The 19,187-nt window shown below is 43.7% G+C and overlaps 2 protein-coding genes and 1 pseudogene across 2 annotated transcripts; all 3 read right to left on the reverse strand.

Annotated features, from left to right (window-relative positions):
* Positions 1–483: 483 nt before the first annotated feature.
* On the reverse strand, positions 484–2,243 carry LOC120294785 (annotated as a pseudogene).
* A 6,400-nt stretch (positions 2,244–8,643) lies between these two features.
* On the reverse strand, positions 8,644–10,320 carry LOC104449845 (UDP-glycosyltransferase 88F5). Its single transcript, XM_010064128.3, is given in 4 exon segments — positions 8,644–8,969; positions 8,972–9,091; positions 9,094–9,858; positions 9,861–10,320. Coding segments are annotated over 4 exon segments (1,434 nt in total). The 5' UTR covers positions 10,234–10,320; the 3' UTR covers positions 8,644–8,793.
* A 3,121-nt stretch (positions 10,321–13,441) lies between these two features.
* LOC120294741 (UDP-glycosyltransferase 88F5-like) lies at positions 13,442–15,122 on the reverse strand. Its single transcript, XM_039315213.1, has one exon. It carries the CDS (start codon positions 15,038–15,040, stop codon positions 13,454–13,456), a length of 1,587 nt encoding a protein of 528 aa, XP_039171147.1. The 5' UTR covers positions 15,041–15,122; the 3' UTR covers positions 13,442–13,453.
* Positions 15,123–19,187: the final 4,065 nt, after the last annotated feature.

Raw genomic sequence — 19,187 nt, forward strand, 5'->3', positions numbered from 1 at the left:
TAGTATTGCTATCTATTGCTATTTGATACCTACCTGAAATCCGCCACTACCATAACGCCCATCTACTAGGCAATTATTGGTTTTGATACTATTTATTGAGAGTGTGCGGTAGAAATCCGATACCTTTACTTGGAGAAATTACTAAGAAAGAGCCCAAGTTTCAGTCTGTTAACATATCTAGTTGGATCTACATTCATTCAAAAACTTAAGTTAATAATTACGAATCGATTAGAACATATTAGCTATTCAACACCACATCAATTTTCTGATATGAGATTTCTCTAACACAATTTACACATATATTTTAACAATATATGACTCCAAGTTCTTTTACGGACATGCCACCTTTATCTCTCATGGTCACCCGCGTGAAGGCAAACTGTGTACAATGCTTAGAACGAGCACACGATGCAGGAACCCAAGACTTAATGAAACACCTCCTTAAATTGCCCTTCCAAGGACGCATGAACGAAAGCAGGAACGTAAACGAAACATCAACCGCTCTGACCATGTTATTCTTAGGTTGGCCAATACATGGCCAAAGCGGGCACACGCAACTTAAAACTTATTCGATACAAACGAGGATTGATAATGTAAGATGAATCACGCATCGATATAGAAAGAGATTTAGCTCGAACCCACGCCGCTGACGCGTAAATCCACCCTCACTTCTATTGAGCTCGCCGCATCCTGGCCTGCGGATGCGCATGAGGATTTCTCGGCTTCGGGAGGCCGCTCCATATCTCGGCCAACTTGGCCAGAGCCTCCGTGGAAGATCCGGAGTCTCCCAGAGCCTCGGCGGCCTTCTCTCTCGTCGCCCAGCTCTTCTCCCTCAGCTCTCGCCCGCGCTCCGAATCCATCAGCTCCCTCACCGCTCTCTCCACCTCGTCCCCGCTCACGAACCCGTCGCCGTCCCGCTGCTCCACGCCGATCGCCATCCCCATCTCCTGCACCAGGAAGTTCCTGTTCATGTGCTGCTCCGCGTACAGCGGCCACGCCACCAGCGCCACCCCGCCGCCACCGCCTCCAGCACTGAGTTCCACCCGCAGTGCGTCACGAACCCCCCACAGCCTCCTTCCTCAGCACTGCTACTTGCGGCGCCCATGAACTCACCACCATCCCCCTCTCCTTTGTTCTCTCCAGAAAACCCTCCGGCACGAGCGCCTCCAAATCAACATCGCCGTCGCCGCCACCCTGGTCATGGCCGGGCGGGTTCTTCACCACCCACAGGAACCGATGACCGCTCTTTTTCCAGCCCGCCCGCCACTTCCTTGGTCTGCTCGGCCGAGAACCTTCCCCGGCTTCCGAAGCACAGAAAGACCACGCTCTTCCTCGGCTGCTTGTCCAGCCAACACAGGCAATCCTGCTGCCTGCCGCCGACAGCGCTGTCGCCGGCACGTGAGGACTCGTCTGCAATCAGGGGCCCGATACAGTACACCGGTGGAGTCGGTGCGTCTGGCACGCACGCGCCGCTGGCGATGAGCTCCACTGCCTTTGGCTCGAGCTCTTCAAATGTGTTCACCAGAATCCCATCCGCCTTGCTTAGCTGGTCACAGAAGTAGAACATCTCGCCGTAGGCCGGGTCGTCCCGATCGAGTGTCGGCTCCGGCATCTCCGTGGCCTTCAAGGATGGAAGGCCCGGGAACTCCAGGACGACCCCATCCTGGTCCTTGAAGCTCTTAGTCGAGCGCTCAAAAATTCTCGGGAGATAGAGGAACGCGGCAAGAGCCGACGCACCAGAGGTGAAGAAGTAGTACGTGGGGATGTTCAGCTCCCTCGCTATGGGCAGCGCGGAGGAGCAGAAGATGTCGATGATAAACGCTCTCACGGTGGCGGCAGCAGAGATGTCTCGTAAGGACTGGAGGACGTTGGCGGAGTTTTTGCGCATGAACTCGAAAGCCACGGCCACGTGGCTCCGAGGCGGGTTGGCTGGGTCAACGGAGACGGGAGGGAGGCGGCGGAAGGAGATGGAAGGATGGGAGCGAGAGATGGAGTCGATGTAGGAGGAGAGGGTAGGGGAGTCGATCAAGCCGACGGTGAGGAGGACGGTGATGGAGAACCGGTGGGCTGGGCGGCAGAGGATGCGCTTGCTGAGCTCGACGGTGGAGATGAGGTGGCCGATCTCCGGGTATGTGTACAGGACGATGGTGTCCTCCATTGTCGTCGCTCTCTGGTTTGTGCTTGTGGCCAGCGGGTTGGGAAGAACTGAACTTCACTTGCAATGATCAGACCAAGTAACGGAGATGTGCCGTGGGGACACCCAGGTAATTAGTGATGTCGGGCAAGATTCGGTCCTCATTTACCATAAGAATATTAGTTCGGGCAAGATAAGGTCCTCATTTACTATAAGAGTATTGCTTACGTGACTATTCTTAATTCACTCCGAAAAGAATAGCATATTTTGGATAAAAAAAAATAATAATTATAAAGAGAAATACTTATTTGATTGTCCATAATTTACTATTAACGGCCTTTTTTTGCCGAAAAATAAATAATATATAATTATAAATTGTTTTAAAATTCACTTCTTCAAATATTTATGGCCCACAACATGTTATTACCCTCATAGTGATTCAAAGATTTTTATGCTAACAAACCCCAATTATAAATTAATGTGATGTCTATTCTTTCAAGAATTTATGTCTTGCAACATACTGTTATTTACTGTTACACTAGTAAAACCCTTTACAAGAATTAGCTAATTAAGAAGAAGAAAGTTTTCCTTTGTTTTTGATGATGTATAAATGTGTGACTTTCTTTGGACATAAGAGCTAAAAGCTAAAATCTATAATGCTCCTGTATCAAATATTACAAAGGTTTTTGGTATAATGGTTTCAAGGGAAATTATTTTTTTTTTAAAAAGAGAGAGTCTTAAACCTATTATACTTGTATCAATTTAATCCTAAACCTTTCAATTATATCAATTTAATCATTAACCTTTAGAGGATTTGCTAATTATCTAATCCTTTTGGCCAATTTTGAATTGAAAAGGTTGTTATGATAATTTTATGTGGCAAGGTCAACGTTTTAAAAAAAATTTGCAATTTTTAGATTATTTTTTTTTAACTTTTTATTCTTTTTTTCTTCTAGTTCTTAGCCATTGAGGATGCAAACTAACACTCACCTACTTTGGGTGAGGGCCTCATCTTGATCCGGACAAAGGCTCGACACCTTTGCCTGTGGCGAGAGAGGGTGTTGCAACCCTTGCCTAATTTGGGTGAGGGTGTCGCCTATGGCCAACAACCTCTCCAGTCAAAAGTTAAAAAAAAAAAAAAAAAAAAAGAGGAAAAGAAAAGAGAAGAGAAGAAAAAAATAAGAAGTTAACATTTTTAAAAATGATCTATATTAACGATGATTTTGCTAGGTAGGATGGTTAGTGCCGATTAGATCACCACATCCACATTTTTTTTTTTATATCAAAATTAATTGGAATGACTAAAATAAATGCAATAAATTTGGGATTTTGGTAATTTTCCCTATATTTTCAATTTCATGTAGTAGCACCGAATTTCAAAATGATTTACAATTTGATATAATTTTATTATGTGACCAATGCAATTTCACACCGCAAAAGACCTAAAAGAGCCTCTCACGTATGTCAATTTCTCCTAATTTATAACACAAAATAAAAGGAATAAATGACTTGAAGGAAAATTGTTAATATCTTCTGAAGACTTAATATGTTCTCTAAAACTATGTCAATAATAAGCTATGATCGATAATGAATTTACTCTTGCGGTCGCACATCCCCATCCATTTAGTGTACTTTTAGTTTTAGGTACAAAAAGCATGGTGTCTCCTTCATGATCTTGAAGGAAAAATGAGCCTAGACATATGTAGGAAAAGGAAGGAGAGCAACATAATTTCATCGTAAATCAAAATATCACTATAAATCAAATGATATAACACTCTCAATGTTTCTTTGCCCCCAATCATACCGACACATTATTTAGCCCCGCACTTGCTCACAAAATAATCTTGAAAGAAAATTATCCATACAACAAAAGATTTGTATTGGTAAATTAGGTTTATACTAAAGGGCATAATTGCCATGGTATTGTTTCAGCCCTAAACCCTAGATATATATTGTAAATTACTTCATCAATGAAAACAATGTTTGCCCAAACTCTTCATGGTATCAAAGCGGTGATCCTCAAAGCCCATCTCTCACGTCCAAAGTTGCCGTCTTTTTTGGCACGACTGCTGCCACCATTCACCGTCCGTCACCAGATGTGTTTCCCTTTTTCTACTTGCTTATCGAGCAAGCCTATTCCCTTCGTCTGCTGCTCTAACTACGGCAAGTGCTACCCCTAGGACAAGGCGATCGAGAGGTTTCTAGTAAGGAACACCGTCGAGCAAGCTACGAATACTCCAAGCTCGTCAAATTCAAGAGTTGAACCTCGATCCTTCAATTTTTGTGCTCGAGAGGATGCTTCAAATTCAAGCTCGTCAAATTCAAGAGCCTCTTCCCCATGTTGTTTTCATTGGACCCAGATAAGACCCTCTTGCCAACAATCAATTTTTTGTGCTCGAGAAGGTTTTCCGACCTCGAATTAGGCAAAGCAGCTAATCTTTTGGGCGCAAGTCACCATGGCAACTGAGTCTCAAGCCTCTTCAGCCAACGTAACCGCATTTGAGCGGTCGAACATCCCTTATTTTGTGCGTCCTTCTGATAACCCTGTATCTAATCTCGTTGGCATGGTCCTTACGGGTGACAATTACAACAATTGGTCCTTTGCCATGGAGATTGCTCCTTTTGCTAAGAACAAGATGATGTTTGTTACTAGAGAAATTAAAAAACTAGCCGTAGACGATCCTCCCTATGCGTCATGGATTTGTGTTAACAATATGATTCTTTCTTGGATTCTTAATTCCATCCATCCAAATTTGGTGTTAACAGTTCTCTACACAGAGTCAGTTGCAGATGTTTGAGCCAATCTCCACAAACGTCTTTTGCCATCAAATGGTCCTATGGTTTTTCATCTCGAGCAATATGCACCCTTACTCAGCGTGATGATGTTATGACCAAGTACTACAACAATTTGCGAAGCTGCTGGAATGAATTGAATAATTTGGATCCGTTACCACAATGCTCTTGTTCGGCTCATTCTATCATCACTAAACAATAAGAGAATCGGCGCTTGTTTCAATTCCTCATGGGTCTCAATCCAAGGTACGCTAATGTTACTAGTCAAATTTTACTAATGGATCCATTACCTAGTGTTGCACGTGCATATGCACTAGTTCTTTAGGATGAGTCGCACCACCATATCCAATTGGACTACCCACTGTCTGGCCAAATCAGCAAATTGCTTAGCACTCATGGTAGCCATGCTCCATGGCCATACATGGGTTCCTCATCCCATGGATAGCCCTGCTCTCTTGGCACTCCCCCTCCGTCTGCCAACCTAGCTAAATGGACGAATACGTCTCGTAGTCGGGAAAGATGTGTCCATTGTGGCATCCTGAGACATACACGAGATGTGTGTTATCGACTTCATGGCTTCCCTCCCAATCACAAGTAGCACTGTGGATAGCCATCTACCTTCTCCTATCCCACGAACAACAAGTCTTGCCATACTTCCATTGCGGCACCTCGTTCGTTCACAAATAATCAATACAAGCAATTAGCGTGCTTATCGCATAAGGTAAACATCCGAAGCCAACCTCTCAGGTAATGTTCTCAGATTATCTACGAATTCATTTAATTCTGATACTTGGGTTGATGACACTGGTGCCACCAACCACATTACATTTGAACCCCGTCACCTTACAAACCCGACACAATACTCCCCCTCTTGCTAAAATGGTAACCGTTTGTACTTGCTCTTACTTCGATTCGTCATTGGCCTCTGTATCAATTAGATGTGAATAACGCTTTTCGCATGATGATCTCGATGAAGAGGTTTACATGAAGTTTCTACCGAGGTTTTCATACGAAATGGGAGAATTTAGTCTATTGGCTTAAGAAATCACTCTATGGCCTTAAACAGCATCGAGGCAATTTGTATTGACCATTGTCCTTGTTTATGTTGATGATTTGGTTATCACGGGTGATGATGAAGGTATGATTCAACTTCTCAAGCAATTTCTTGACACCCAATTTCGCATTAAGGACTTGGGTACTCTCAAATACTTCTTGGGCATTTAAGTTTCTCGTTCCAAGTCTAGGATTTTCTTGTTGTAAAAGAAATACACTCTTGATATTTTGTTTGATGTTGGTCTTCTTGGAGGACGTCTTGTTGATACCTCGATGGAACCCAATGTACAATTTTCAAACTCCTCCCCAACTCTTAAGGATCCAAGTTCATATTGACAATTTATTGGTAGATTATTATATCTTACAGTAATTCGTCTGGATTTACTTTTTGTAGTGCAACATCTTAGTCAATTTATGCACTCTCCTAGTGAAGACCATTGAAATGCTGCCCGTCGCATTGTGCGATATCTCAAGCATGATCCTGACATTGGTTTGTTTTTCCCATCCGATTCTACGCTCCAACTTCATGGTTATATGGATTATGATTGGGCATCTTGTCTACATCATGACAATCTGTTTTTGGCTACTGCATGTTTCTTAGTTTTTGTCCCATCTCATGGCGTTCCAAGAAATAAACCATTGTTGCCTATTTCTCATACCGTGCTATGGCATTTGCCGCGTGTGAAATCACATGGCTTCACATACTTCTCTTGGATCTCCATGTCAACACTACGGCCGTTGATCTTTTTTGTGATAAAAGCAGCCATCCACATTGCCACTAATCCTGTCTTCCACAAATGCACCAAACACAGAGATTTACTATCACTTGGTTCATGATAAAATTCAAGATGGCACTTTGCGTACTCTTCATGTTTCCAGTCACTCTCAACTCGTGGACTTGTTCACGAAACCAGTCACATGTGATTTATTTTGTAATTTTAAAAATAAGTTGTTGACATGTTTGCATTCACCAACTTGAGGAGAAGTATTGATAAATTAGGTTTATACTAAAGGACATAATCGTTATTATATTGTTTTAGCCCTAAACCCTAGATATATATTGTAAGTTAGATGAAAACAACATTTGCACAAACCCTATAATTTGTCTTTGGCATCATGGAGAAGTAATCCCCCAAAACCAACCAAGGCAAAAGGCTGCTCGATTTTTTAGTGTAGTTCAACGAACCCAAAGAACTCCCTCTGCCTGTCGACCGCATGAAGACCAAAACCCCAATTGAAGAACATGCATGTTGCCAAATTTCGGAAATCCTTTGCCGACTCGGGGCAACTCTCACGTGCAAAATGATTCCGCAAAATCGCTTGCGATGCTCAGACTTAGCTGGCGACGATAAAATCCAATTCGAATTTTCTTAATCTAGGTCGGTCGTAGCACATTAATCCGGGTTGGGTTTTGCTTAACGGGCTTGAACAAAGACAACGAGTCAGCATGGTAGAGAAGGTTTGGTATGAACAGTGAGAGCTGTGACAAAAACAGGAGAGGGTTCTTCAGTACTTGCCAGTCTTATTCCAATATAGAAATATCGCACCACTGGTTTATGTCGCTCTCTATGTCATCATGGGCAATAGATAGGAAATGGCCACGGACATCGCTGTACGCGAAACCCAGTATGGACCCCATAAATATTAATACTCTTGGGACCATAGAAAGAGGGAATCTGTCCTCTTATCGACCCATATGCTGCCCCTCGATCTGTAGTTCATCGATCGTGGGCCGTAACAAAATTGGAGCTGATCGTCACGAATGGTCGGTCGGGAAAACCACTTTTAGACAAACGAATGATACACACGTTGGATCACGAGGACTTTCGTCCCAAAGTTCTGTCCCGTGTTGGGGCTTGAATGGGAAAATGGGAGGAAGAAGAGTCGACATCTCGAGATGGAATTTCTTTTCTTTTGCAACATTGTTATTTGGAAAAGAGAAATGCTTAGCTGACGACACTATTTCTCTGCCAAGAGCATCAGTGCAATCTTGACCCCATATTTCTTCAAGGAAACCGGACGACTGGGAAATCAAAATCCCAATCGGCGAATTTCCCATACATAAAGAAGTTTTGCTAAAAGTTAGTTAGAAGGGCAAAAAAGAAACATAAGATTATTAATGACCAAATATTGATATGATTTAATACTTGCATTATAAACTGTTCCAATGAGACGAAATACGGTTCTTTTTACTGAAAATTTGCGAGAAATTGCCGATCTGTCAATTTCAAGTCAACCACATTGTTCATACTCCACATAGGTTCAGATTTCTCAATAAATTGTGTCTTTAGGACGTATTAGAAATTGTAATTCTAAAATGAAACAGTTTGTACTCATTTTTACTTCATGAAACTCATTGTAATTTGATTTTTCTTTTCTATTTAGTCTCAAAATCCAACTGAAAAGAGCTTTTCGAAAAGAGGAGAATAGCTTGGATTTTAGCATGCAATTAAAAAGAGTTTTTGTTCAGTATATCTTCATGGGCTTTGCCGACATAACATTTCTTGGGTATTATGAGAATAACAACTTATCATGAGTCATAAATTTTTCAAGAAATTCATCTCACAATAATTTATAATTTCCTGTAATTTGATTTTTTGTTACCTAGAATACATTGTAAAAAATTATCACGTTTCTTTATTAAATATCTCTTGAAATGACATTCAGATGGCATGTGAACAAAACAAAATGCAATTCAAATATAACGTGATACAAATGAGTACTAACAATATTAAGATAAATCACGCGTAAAAATATATATATATATATAGTGAGTTGACACGGCGGGGGGCGCATCCAAGAACTCGTCGGCCTCACGAGTGGCGGCGGCCCCATATCTGGGCCAACTTGGCCAGCGCCTTCGTAGAAGATCCGGAGTCCCCCAGCGCCTCGGCCGCCTTCTCTCCCATCGCCCAGCTCTTCTCCCTCAGCTCTCTCCCGCGCTCCGAATCCATCAGCTCCCTCACCGCCCTCTCCACCTCGTCCCCCTCACGAACCCGTCGCCGTCCCGCTGCTCCACGCCGATCGCCATCCCCATCTCCTGCACCAGGAAGTTCCTGTTCATGTGCTGCTCCGCGTACAGTGGCCACGCCACCAGCGCCACCCCGCCGCCACCGCCTCCAGCACTGAGTTCCACCCGCAGTGCGTCACGAACCCTCCCACCGCCTCCTTCTGAAGCACCGCTACTTGCGGCGCCCATGACCTCACCACCATCCCCCTCTCCTTTGTCCTCTCCTGGAAACCCTCCGGCAGGAGCGTCTCCAAATCCACGTCGCCGTTGCCGCCGCCGCCCTGCACATGGCCGGGCGGGTTCTTCACCACCCACAGGAACCGATGACCGCTCTTTTCCAGCCCGCCCGCCACTTCCTTGGTCTGCTCGGCCGAGAACCTTCCCCGGCTTCCGAAGCACAGAAAGACCACGCTCTTCCTCGGCTGCTTGTCCAGCCAACACAGGCAATCCTGCTGCCCGCCGCCGACAGCGGTGTCGCCGGCACGCGAGGACTCGTCTGCAATCAGGGGTCCGATGCAGTACACCGGCAGAGTAGGCGCGTTTGGCACGCACGCGCCGCTGGCGATGAGCTCCACTGCTTTTGGCTCGAGCTCTTCAAATGTGTTCACCAGAATCCCATCCGCCTTGCTTAGCTGGTCACAGAAGTAGCACATCTCGCCGTAGGCCGGGTCGTCCTGATCGAGAGTCGGATCCGGCATCTCCATAGCCTTCAAGGATGGGAGGCCCGGGAACTCCAGGATGACCCCGTGCTGGTCCTTGAAGCTCTTCGTCGAGCGCGCGAAAATTCTCGGGAAATAAAGGAACGCGGCAAGCGCCGACGCGCCAGAGGTGTAGAAGTAGTATGTGGGGATGTTCAGCTCCTCGCTATGGGGAGCGCGGAGGTGCAGAAGAGGTCGATGATGAATGCCCTCACAGTGGCGGCAGCAGAGATGTCCCGTAGGGACTGGAGGACGTGGGCGGAGTTCTTGCGGATGAATTCAAAAGCCACGGCGGCACCGCTCCGGGGCGGGTTGGCCGGATCGACGGAGACGAGAGGGAAGCGGCGGAAGGAGATGGAAGGGTGGGAGCGAGAGATGGAGCCGATGTAGGAGGTGATGCTTGGGTAGTCGGCGATGCCGGTGGTGAGGAGGACGGTGATGGGGAAATGGTGGCCGTGGCGGCTCAGGATGAGCTTGCCGAGCTCGACCATGGAAATGAGGTGGCCGATCCCCGGCGACGGGTACAGGACGATGGCGTCCGCCATTGCTGTTGCTCTTTGGTTTTGGGTTGTTGGCCAACCGGTTGGACACAACTTCCCCTTCACTTGGAAAATTGCGGGTGGTGATGATGTGCTCGCAGTTCGGACATGAATCATGCCGTGTGATCAAGTTCTTATGTCGTTTTTGCCACATAGCTCGTGGCTTTTGGTTTAAATTAAATTTCAAATGACTCCTCTAAAACTATGTCGACAAGAATCTATTTATCAATAACAAAGTGTCCAATACAAGAACCGAAACAAAAAATTGAAAAACTAGACATAATGGTCACCGAAACGGGCGCCCATATAAAGAGCCGCAGAAGCAATTGATATGCACTGAACTTGCTCAGATGGGTCGCGCAACCCCGTGCATGTCATGCGTCACAGAAGAATCTAGGTTACAATTGTTTGTTCGAGCAAGACCAGATCCCACTAGTATACGTGACAGCTAACGCCATTTCAGACAGGGTGTAGGTGTTTAGGTGCAAAAGCACGTGTGCATTGAATTTACTCACGTGGTCGCACATCCCCTTCCACTCAGAACGTAGACTTTTAGGTGCAAAAACCATGGTGCCTCCTCCACATTCTTGTAAAAAAAGAGCCTAGACATATGTTGGAAAACAAAAGGGGAACTGCATAGAGTTTTACAGTAAATTAAGTGATATAATAGAGATTATAATCATATTGAAATCACTCAAATATTTTCAATGTTCTTCGCCCATCAATTATACCCTATAATCCCATACATAACGTGAAAAAGAAACATGCTTATGAAATAATCTCAAAAGAGAATTATTTTTATCAATACAAGATTTGTTTTCGACGTTGCAAAGGAATAATCGCTCGAAACCAACCAAGGCAAAAGGTTTTTCGATTTTTGAGTGTGGTTGAACGTACCTAGAGAAGAACTCCCTCTGCCTGTCCATGAAGACCAAAACCCCAACTTGAAGAACATATATGTAGCCAAAATTTGAAAACCCATTGCCAACTCGGGGCAAACTCCGGCTCCAAATAGGAAACCAAGTTTCCGGCTCCGACGTGCAAAATGATTCTGCGAAATCGCTTGTGATACTTTGACTTATCCGGCAGTCCGATTCGAATTTTCTTAATCCGGGTCAAACGTAGCGCATTAATCCGGATCAAGTTTTGCTCAATGGGCTTGAACAAAGACGACGAGTCAGCATGGTACAAAAGGTTTGGCATGAAGTCAATGAGAGCTGTGACAAAGACGAGAGGATTCTACAATTCTTGCCAGTCCTATTCCAATTCATAAACGTCACACCACTGGTTTATGTCACTCTCTACGTCATCACGGGCAATCGATAGGAAAAGACCATAAACATCACTATACACGAAACCTAATATGAACCCCATAAATATTAAAACTCTTGGGACCATGGAAAGATCTGCACTTCATCAGATCGCGCTGTCCCCTCAATCTTGGCTCTTCGATCGTGGGCCGTAACGACATTGAAGCTATTCGTCACGAATGGTTCGGTTGGCAAAAACTACTTTCAGATAAAGAAAGGGTGCCTTGCTGAAGAAGACGAGCGAGCGAGCAAGCGAGCTTGATACGTGGATGCTCGTGCCACTGTTTACGTCGTTACCAAAGTGCGGCGGCGCGTTTGGCCGTCTCCAAGCGAACTTCGCCGGGTGCTCGGGATGGTCTCGATAGCTCGCTTGCCATCGGAAAAACAAGTGAAGCACACGTTGGATCACGAGGATCTGTCCCGAGTTGGAGCTTGAATGGGAATTTGGGATGAGGAAGATTTGACATTTTGAGATGAAATTTCTTTCCCTTTGTAGCATTTTTGTTTAGAAAATAAAAATTACTTTGCTAGCATAATAATCTTTGGATTAATGTGAGAATAATAACTTGTTGTGTATGGATTATAAATTCTTGAAGGAGTGGATGCACAACAATTTACAATTATTATTTAATATTTGGTTTTTGTTAGTCCAGATTATACTGTTATTCTTATAGTGGATTAAAGATTATGGGCTTTACAAGCATAATAGTCTTTAGGCTACCATTAAAATAATAACATGTTGTGAGCCATTAGTTCTTGAAGTAATGAACCCCAAATGATTTCTAATTATTTGTGATTTAGAATAAACTATTTTTCTCACAATAGAATTTTTTTTACTTAGTTTTTTCATGATCCAAAGTAAATTATTATTCTCATAGTAGATTAATCACAGTCACATAAATATTTCTCAAAAACTATCACCCAATCATTTCTTAAAGAGAGAAAGGGCCTTGCTAGCACAATAATCTTTAGGTTAATATGAGAATAATAATTTGTTGTGAGTCATAAATTTTCGAAATTAAATATATAGCTGTTTGCACAATGCAACCTTGACCTAATATTTTTCCAAGGAAACTGAACGACTTCATCGTCCAATTTCATTGAGAATCACGATCCAATCAGTGGGATTCCCATATATAGAAAAAGTTTTGTGAAAGCAAGTTAAAAGTGATGAAAAAGAAACATAAGATTATTAATGACCAAATATTCATTTTATATAATACTTGCATTACAAACTATTCTAATGCAACGGTGTATGAGGTTCCCTGATCAAAAAAAAAAAAAAAAAAAACTATTCTAATGCAATGAGACACAATTCTTCTTGCAAATTTTTTTTATGAGAGATTGCCAATATGTCAATTTCAAGTTAACCACATTATATTATGTCGTGTTCAATTTACGTTTGAGTTTCTCAATACATTTGTATCATATTCGAGTCATGTTTTTGGGTTGTATTAAAAATTGTGATCCTTGATATGAAACTATTTGTATTCATTTTGTTTCATGCAACTCATTGTAATATGATTCCTCCTCTCTATTCAGTATTAAAATTCAACTCAAGAGAGGGAAGTAAATTCCCTTTTTGAAAAAATAAGGACACTAGCTTGGATTTTAGCGCGAAATTAAAAGAGTTTTTGACCGGACCTATTTCTTTGAATAAAAACAACTTCGAAAAATCCACTATGATTGCGCCGTCCTCCTATCACTAGCAGTACTTTTTGAATCAAAGATCTCTTGAAACAACCTTTTGAATGACGTGAACAAAACGATATGATATTAAAATATAAAAAATGATTAGGTAGTAAGTTTTAATTTTAATCTACGTTAGAATAAAAAAAAAAAAATTAGGTCATAAAAAATTATAAATTATTATGAAACTTAGTTATTCAAGAATATATGGCCCACATCAGTTATTCTTACGTTAATTCAAAGATTGTTGTCTTAACAAATCCCTTAAAATATCCCGTGATATAAATGAGTACTAACAACATAAGATAAATCACACATAAAAAAGAACAGGGAGCTGACACGGCGGGGGGTTGCATCCAAGAGCTTGTCGGCCTCATGAGGGGGCGGCGGCTCCACATCTCGGCCAACTTGGCCAGCGCCTTTGTAGAAGATCCGGAGTCTCCCAGCGCCTCCGCCGCCTTCTCCCTCATCGCCCAGCTCTTCTCCCTCAGCTCTCTCCCGCGCTCCGACTCCATCAGCTCCCTCACCGCCCTCTCCACCTCGTCCCCCCTCACGAACCCGTCGCCGTCTCGCTGCTCCACGCCGATCGCCATCCCCATCTCCTGCACCAGGAAGTTCCTGTTCATGTGCTGCTCCGCGTACAGCGGCCACGCCACCAGCGCCACCCCCGCCGCCACCGCCTCCAGCACTGAGTTCCACCCGCAGTGCGTCACGAACCCTCCCACCGCCTCCTTCTGAAGCACCGCTACTTGCGGCGCCCATGACCTCACCACCATCCCCCTCTCCTTTGTCCTCTCCAGGAATCCCTCCGGCATGAGCGTCTCCAAATCCACGTCGCCGTTGCCGCCGCCCTGCTCATGGCCGGGCGGGTTCTTCACCACCCACAGGAACCGATGACCGCTCTTTTCCAGCCCGGCCGCCACTTCCTTGGTCTGCTCAGCCGAGAACCTTCCCTGGCTTCCGAAGCACAGAAAGACCACGCTCTTCCTCGGCTGCTTGTCCAGCCAAGACAGGCAATCCTGCTGCCCGCCGCCGACAGCGCTGTCGCCGGCACGCGAGGACTCGTCTGCAATCAGGGGCCCGATGCAGTACACCGGCGGAGTCGGCGCGTTTGGCATGCACGCGCCGCTGGCGATGAGCTCCACTGTCTTTGGCTCGAGCTCTTCAAATGTGTTCACCAGAATCCCATCCGCCTTGCTTAGCTGGTCACAGAAATAGCACATCTCGCCGTAAGCCGGGTCGTCCTGATCGAGTGTTGGCTCTGGCATCTCCGTGGCCTTCAAGGATGGGAGGCCCGGGAACTCCAGGATGACCCCGTGCTGGTCCTTGAAGCTCTTAGTCGAGCGCGCGAAAATTCTCGGGAAATAAAGGAACGCGGCAAGCGCCGACGCGCCAGAAGTGTAGAAGTAGTACGTGGGGAAGTTCAGCTCCCTCGCTATGGGGAGCGCGGTGGTGCAGAAGAGGTCGATGATGAACGCCCTCACAGTGGCGGCAGCAGAGATGTCCCGTAGGGACTGGAGGACGTGGGCGGAGTTCTTGCGGATATATTCAAAAGCCACGGCGGCACGGCTGCGGCGCAGGCCGGCAGGGTCGACGGAGACGAGAGGGAAGCGGCGGAAGGAGATGGAAGGGTGGGAGCGAGAGATGGAGCCGATGTAGGAGGTGATGCTCGGGGAGTCGGCGGAGGCGGTGGTGAGGAGGACGGTGATGGCGAACTGATGGCCGTTCCGGCTCAGGATGAGCTTGCCGAGCTCGACCATGGAGATGAGGTGTCCGATCCCCGGCGACGGGTACAGGACGATGGTGTCGGCCATTGCCGTTGCTCTTTGCTTTGGGCTGGTGGCCAACCGGTTGGACTTGAGTTTAACTTTCCCTTCACTTGAAAATTGCGTGTGGGGATGATGTGCTTGCTGTTCGGATATGAATCATGAATCATGCTGTGTTATCAAGTTCTTTTGTCGTTTTTGCCACATAGCTCGTGGCTTTTGGTTTAAATTAAATTTCAAATAACTCCTCTAAAACAATATCGATAATAAGCTATTTATCAATAATAAAAGTGTCCAATACAAGAACCGAAACAAAATGTTACTGAGAAACTACTGCATAATGGTCACCGAAATGGGCGCCCATTTTCTCCCCCATATAAAGAGTCGCAGAAGCAGTTGATGTGCGCTGAACTTACTCACGTGGGTCGCGCAACCCCATGCACGTCACACGTCACGGAAGAATCTGGGTCATATCTGCTCTGCCAAGACCCCTAGTGTACGTGGGAGCTCACGCCATTCTGACAGGGCAGGGCAGACAGACAGAGGTGTTTAGGTGCAATCGCGACCTTTCGAGAAAATATCAACTTTTTCAGATCTTTTCTCTCTCATCGGTTACCCACTTCTCCCCTTCGTTATTCTCTCTCTCCTCCCCACTATTTTCTTCCTTTTCTTTTTGCGTCGAGGCCATGGACGAACGCTTCGTGGATTGCAGCATCACCGCCCACCATGGACGACCCACTCACGAGCACGCCGACGCGGTGGCGACCGCCGCATGGCCATCGGAGAAGAAGATGGAGACCGAGGTGGAATGCAAGGAGTCGGAGATCTCCTCGCGGAGAAGGAAGCTCGACGAGCTCGTCTCCGAGAACACGTCGTCGGAGAATAGCCTCAACGCGAGCGGCGTAGTGCCTTTGTTCAACAACTTCAAGCTCCTGTCCCTGAGCCCGATCCACTTCGTCCCAGTCCTTCGCTACTCTCTACGATCTGTGAAGCACTTCCCGAAATCCATGATTTGCGAGATGGAGACGGCGAATTGGAAGTTGGAACCCCGACGATCGAACAGATGAAAATGATGGGCGAAGAGAGAGAACAACCATGGCTGGCCTGTGAAGGAGGAGAGGAAAGATCGGAAAAGTGGGGTTCGGATTTGCAACGTGTTGATCTCCGAATGGCCCAATGCAAATCTTACTCGGAGTATTTAACGCATGTGATATCTTTCCTTTCCTTTCTTGAACGAAACCCAACTGGAAATCAGCCGACACAGGAAGAGCAAAGGCACGCTAAAGTTTGTCGATCAGAAATCCATGAAAAGTAATAGAAAATTCAATCTGGAAGTTTAGGATAATAAATATTGGGAGAGTACGTAAATGCAATACCCATAGTCTTAAGCAACGTGGATTCATTAATTCACAATTTGGTAGGGACAAGATTTGGGGGGGAGGAAATTGTAGTTTTTAACGTAATAGGGGAAAAAACTCAAGGACCATATCCAACAAACTAAAAATCTCAAACACAAAATTGAATATTTATAGAATTGAACAAATTGTGCATTGATTAAAGTTTAAGAATCATATTGAACAAATTTAAAGTTCATGAATCACATTGTCTATTAGGTCAAAGTTTAGAAATCATTTATGTAATCATCCCATAAAATAAAGATCCATCATGGATGTAGATATATCTCATTGTGGAATTATGCGTTTTCATAGTCAAATGGAACAATCTAAAAAAGTAATAATGTGTCACGTTTTGTTATGTCACTTGGCCATGAACCAAAGTTATATAAATGGGGCGCATGACAAAATTTCTAGAACGTAAATTAATTTATATCTCTTAAAAGAGTTTTTGAGCAAACAAACGTGTTTATTAATAATTCAAAATTTATATTTATGGAATAGAAATTCATTTAATAACAAATAATTTTTTTTTATTTTCGGGGGCACAGTGGTCGGGGGCAACCGACGAGCGTTCGACGATGGGTGAGCTATAGTGGGTGTTTGGCATCCCATGGGCAACAAGTGGGCAATGGGCAAATTACAAAAGTGAATAATGAGAACAATTTTCATTTTTTAATTTTGTTCTAGAAATAGCAAAGCTTAAAGTTTAAATTTTTGCTATAAATCTATTTTAAAAAATTATACTTTTTTTCATAAATAAAAAAAATGAAATTACGTTATCAAACGAATTTCAATTTCAAACTTGTTATGAGGAATAAAAAAATTAGAAATTTTGTCGCGCGCGACTTAAAAGCTATATATGTGTCTTCAAAATGCATACTTGCTCGTCTATTTGGTATACATTTGACCGTCCCATTCCAATCTCGAATCACAATAAGTTTCTAATGGATGTAGGTGATCCTAGAAAACCCCAAATTAATATTAATTAGCAAAAAAAAAAATCTGATAAACACATAAAAGCCTAATATAACATGGAAAATAACATGAAAATAAATAATAAAAAAAATACCCAGAAACACGCCTATAGGATAGATTCGTGGTCCAAAATGATTACACGTGGGACCAAACTAAGCTAAAGTATAGTGTTCAGAATGGGCTTCCGCATTTTGCTGTCGTGGGCTTTCCACGCTAAAGTATCGTGGGCTTTATAACTCTTCCTGGATCAAAAGTTATGGTCAATTGGTCATTTTGCTGCTCACCACACTATTTGTTGTCTGAGACTCGCTTGTTGGATTTATGTTGGTCCAAACACTCTAGAAAGCCATCAGCAAATGCGTCCACGTTAGACCCGATGAGTACCAACTCCACATACAGTAAGCTTGAACTGTAAGTCGATCCTTAGATATAGGAAAGGGCCAGCTTCGATCACAACGAGGAGAGAGTAACCCGGTTACTGGTAAAGGCATCTGACCGAATCGAACAGGCTTTAATCAATTAAGTCACATGGGGACCCCGGTAGGTGTAGGTATAAAATTAGGGAATCGGTCTCAACTAATTCGGTTCTCGATTTTAAGGTCAGTTCTTAGGTTGAAGGTTTCTAATTCTTCTCTTTTACTTTGTTAAAAAGAAAGAAAAACACGTTTGGCATGGAAGGCCGTGGGTTCAACAGGTAATTCATTTTTTTTTTACCTTACTTTGCTTTTATAAAAATATATATACGTTGGAGATGAGTTTTAAACCTGAGAATTTTAGGAAATCCATCAATACCTTAACCACTATGCCACATATGTCACATTATATGTTTCCCTAAAATAATAGTTACTTTATCTACAATTAGGCCGGTTCCAAAATAGACCAATTTCTTAATCAACCTCAAAACCGATTAGATTGGTTTTACGCTGGTTCCAAAGGAAACCGGTTCAAATCGGAAATCGACTATGGCATGGTGTGTTCCAAATTCTTGGCTATCTAGCAAGATCCTCCAGAGTACCAATTAGCAAACCAAAATGATATAGCTTGCCCAATCCCCACAATGATCAGTAAGATTATTGAGCTCCATCTTAAATAATACCTCAACCAGCCGATGCCTAAAGAGTAAATAAGAGCCCATTCAGGGCTTGCAAGCCCATGGTTCAGCCTACGTCCAGCAGGACTCCAATCTTGATCTCTTCTCCACCCCTTTTTATAACATTCCCACTCGCACATTTTTAGATCCAACCAAACCAAGAGTACTATTCGTGGAACTTGAATCTTCTCGATCTAACTCAGGTTGTCTTACACTATCTAATCTCTTTGACATCGTACATTTACCTTGAAAAGGGAATTAGATATTCGAGATGCATTTTATGGCTGATGGGCAATTGAATATTTGGGTAGTAAAGTCGAGTCAATACTTTGAGAAGATCTTAATTCTAACTCATAGGGTAAATATTCTTTGTAGTCATTGGATTTTGGTGAGATATATAGTTCATTTTTTTCCGTGAATTCCCAATGCAAGAGTAGTAGTCCAATGCAGCCCCATGATATGCCACATTTGTCATTTTGGGGACTTTCATTTAATGATGAAATAAAGTTGTCAAATGAGTAGAGTTATAGTTTGTCCAAAAAAGTATAAAGGTCACTGCACTCTATAATTGAAATCAAAGTACAATAATTCAAATAGGAAATTGCATCGAAGTATAGTGACCACGAGAAAAACCTAATTCCAGCACATATTCCAATAAAATGTCAATCTCACCTCATACACTATGGAGTCAAGAATTCAAGCCAAGAAACAGTCTCGAGCAGATTTTCAATAT

This window comes from Eucalyptus grandis, chromosome 6 (genome assembly GCF_016545825.1).
Source record: "Eucalyptus grandis isolate ANBG69807.140 chromosome 6, ASM1654582v1, whole genome shotgun sequence".
Taxonomy (NCBI): Eukaryota; Viridiplantae; Streptophyta; class Magnoliopsida; order Myrtales; family Myrtaceae; genus Eucalyptus; species Eucalyptus grandis.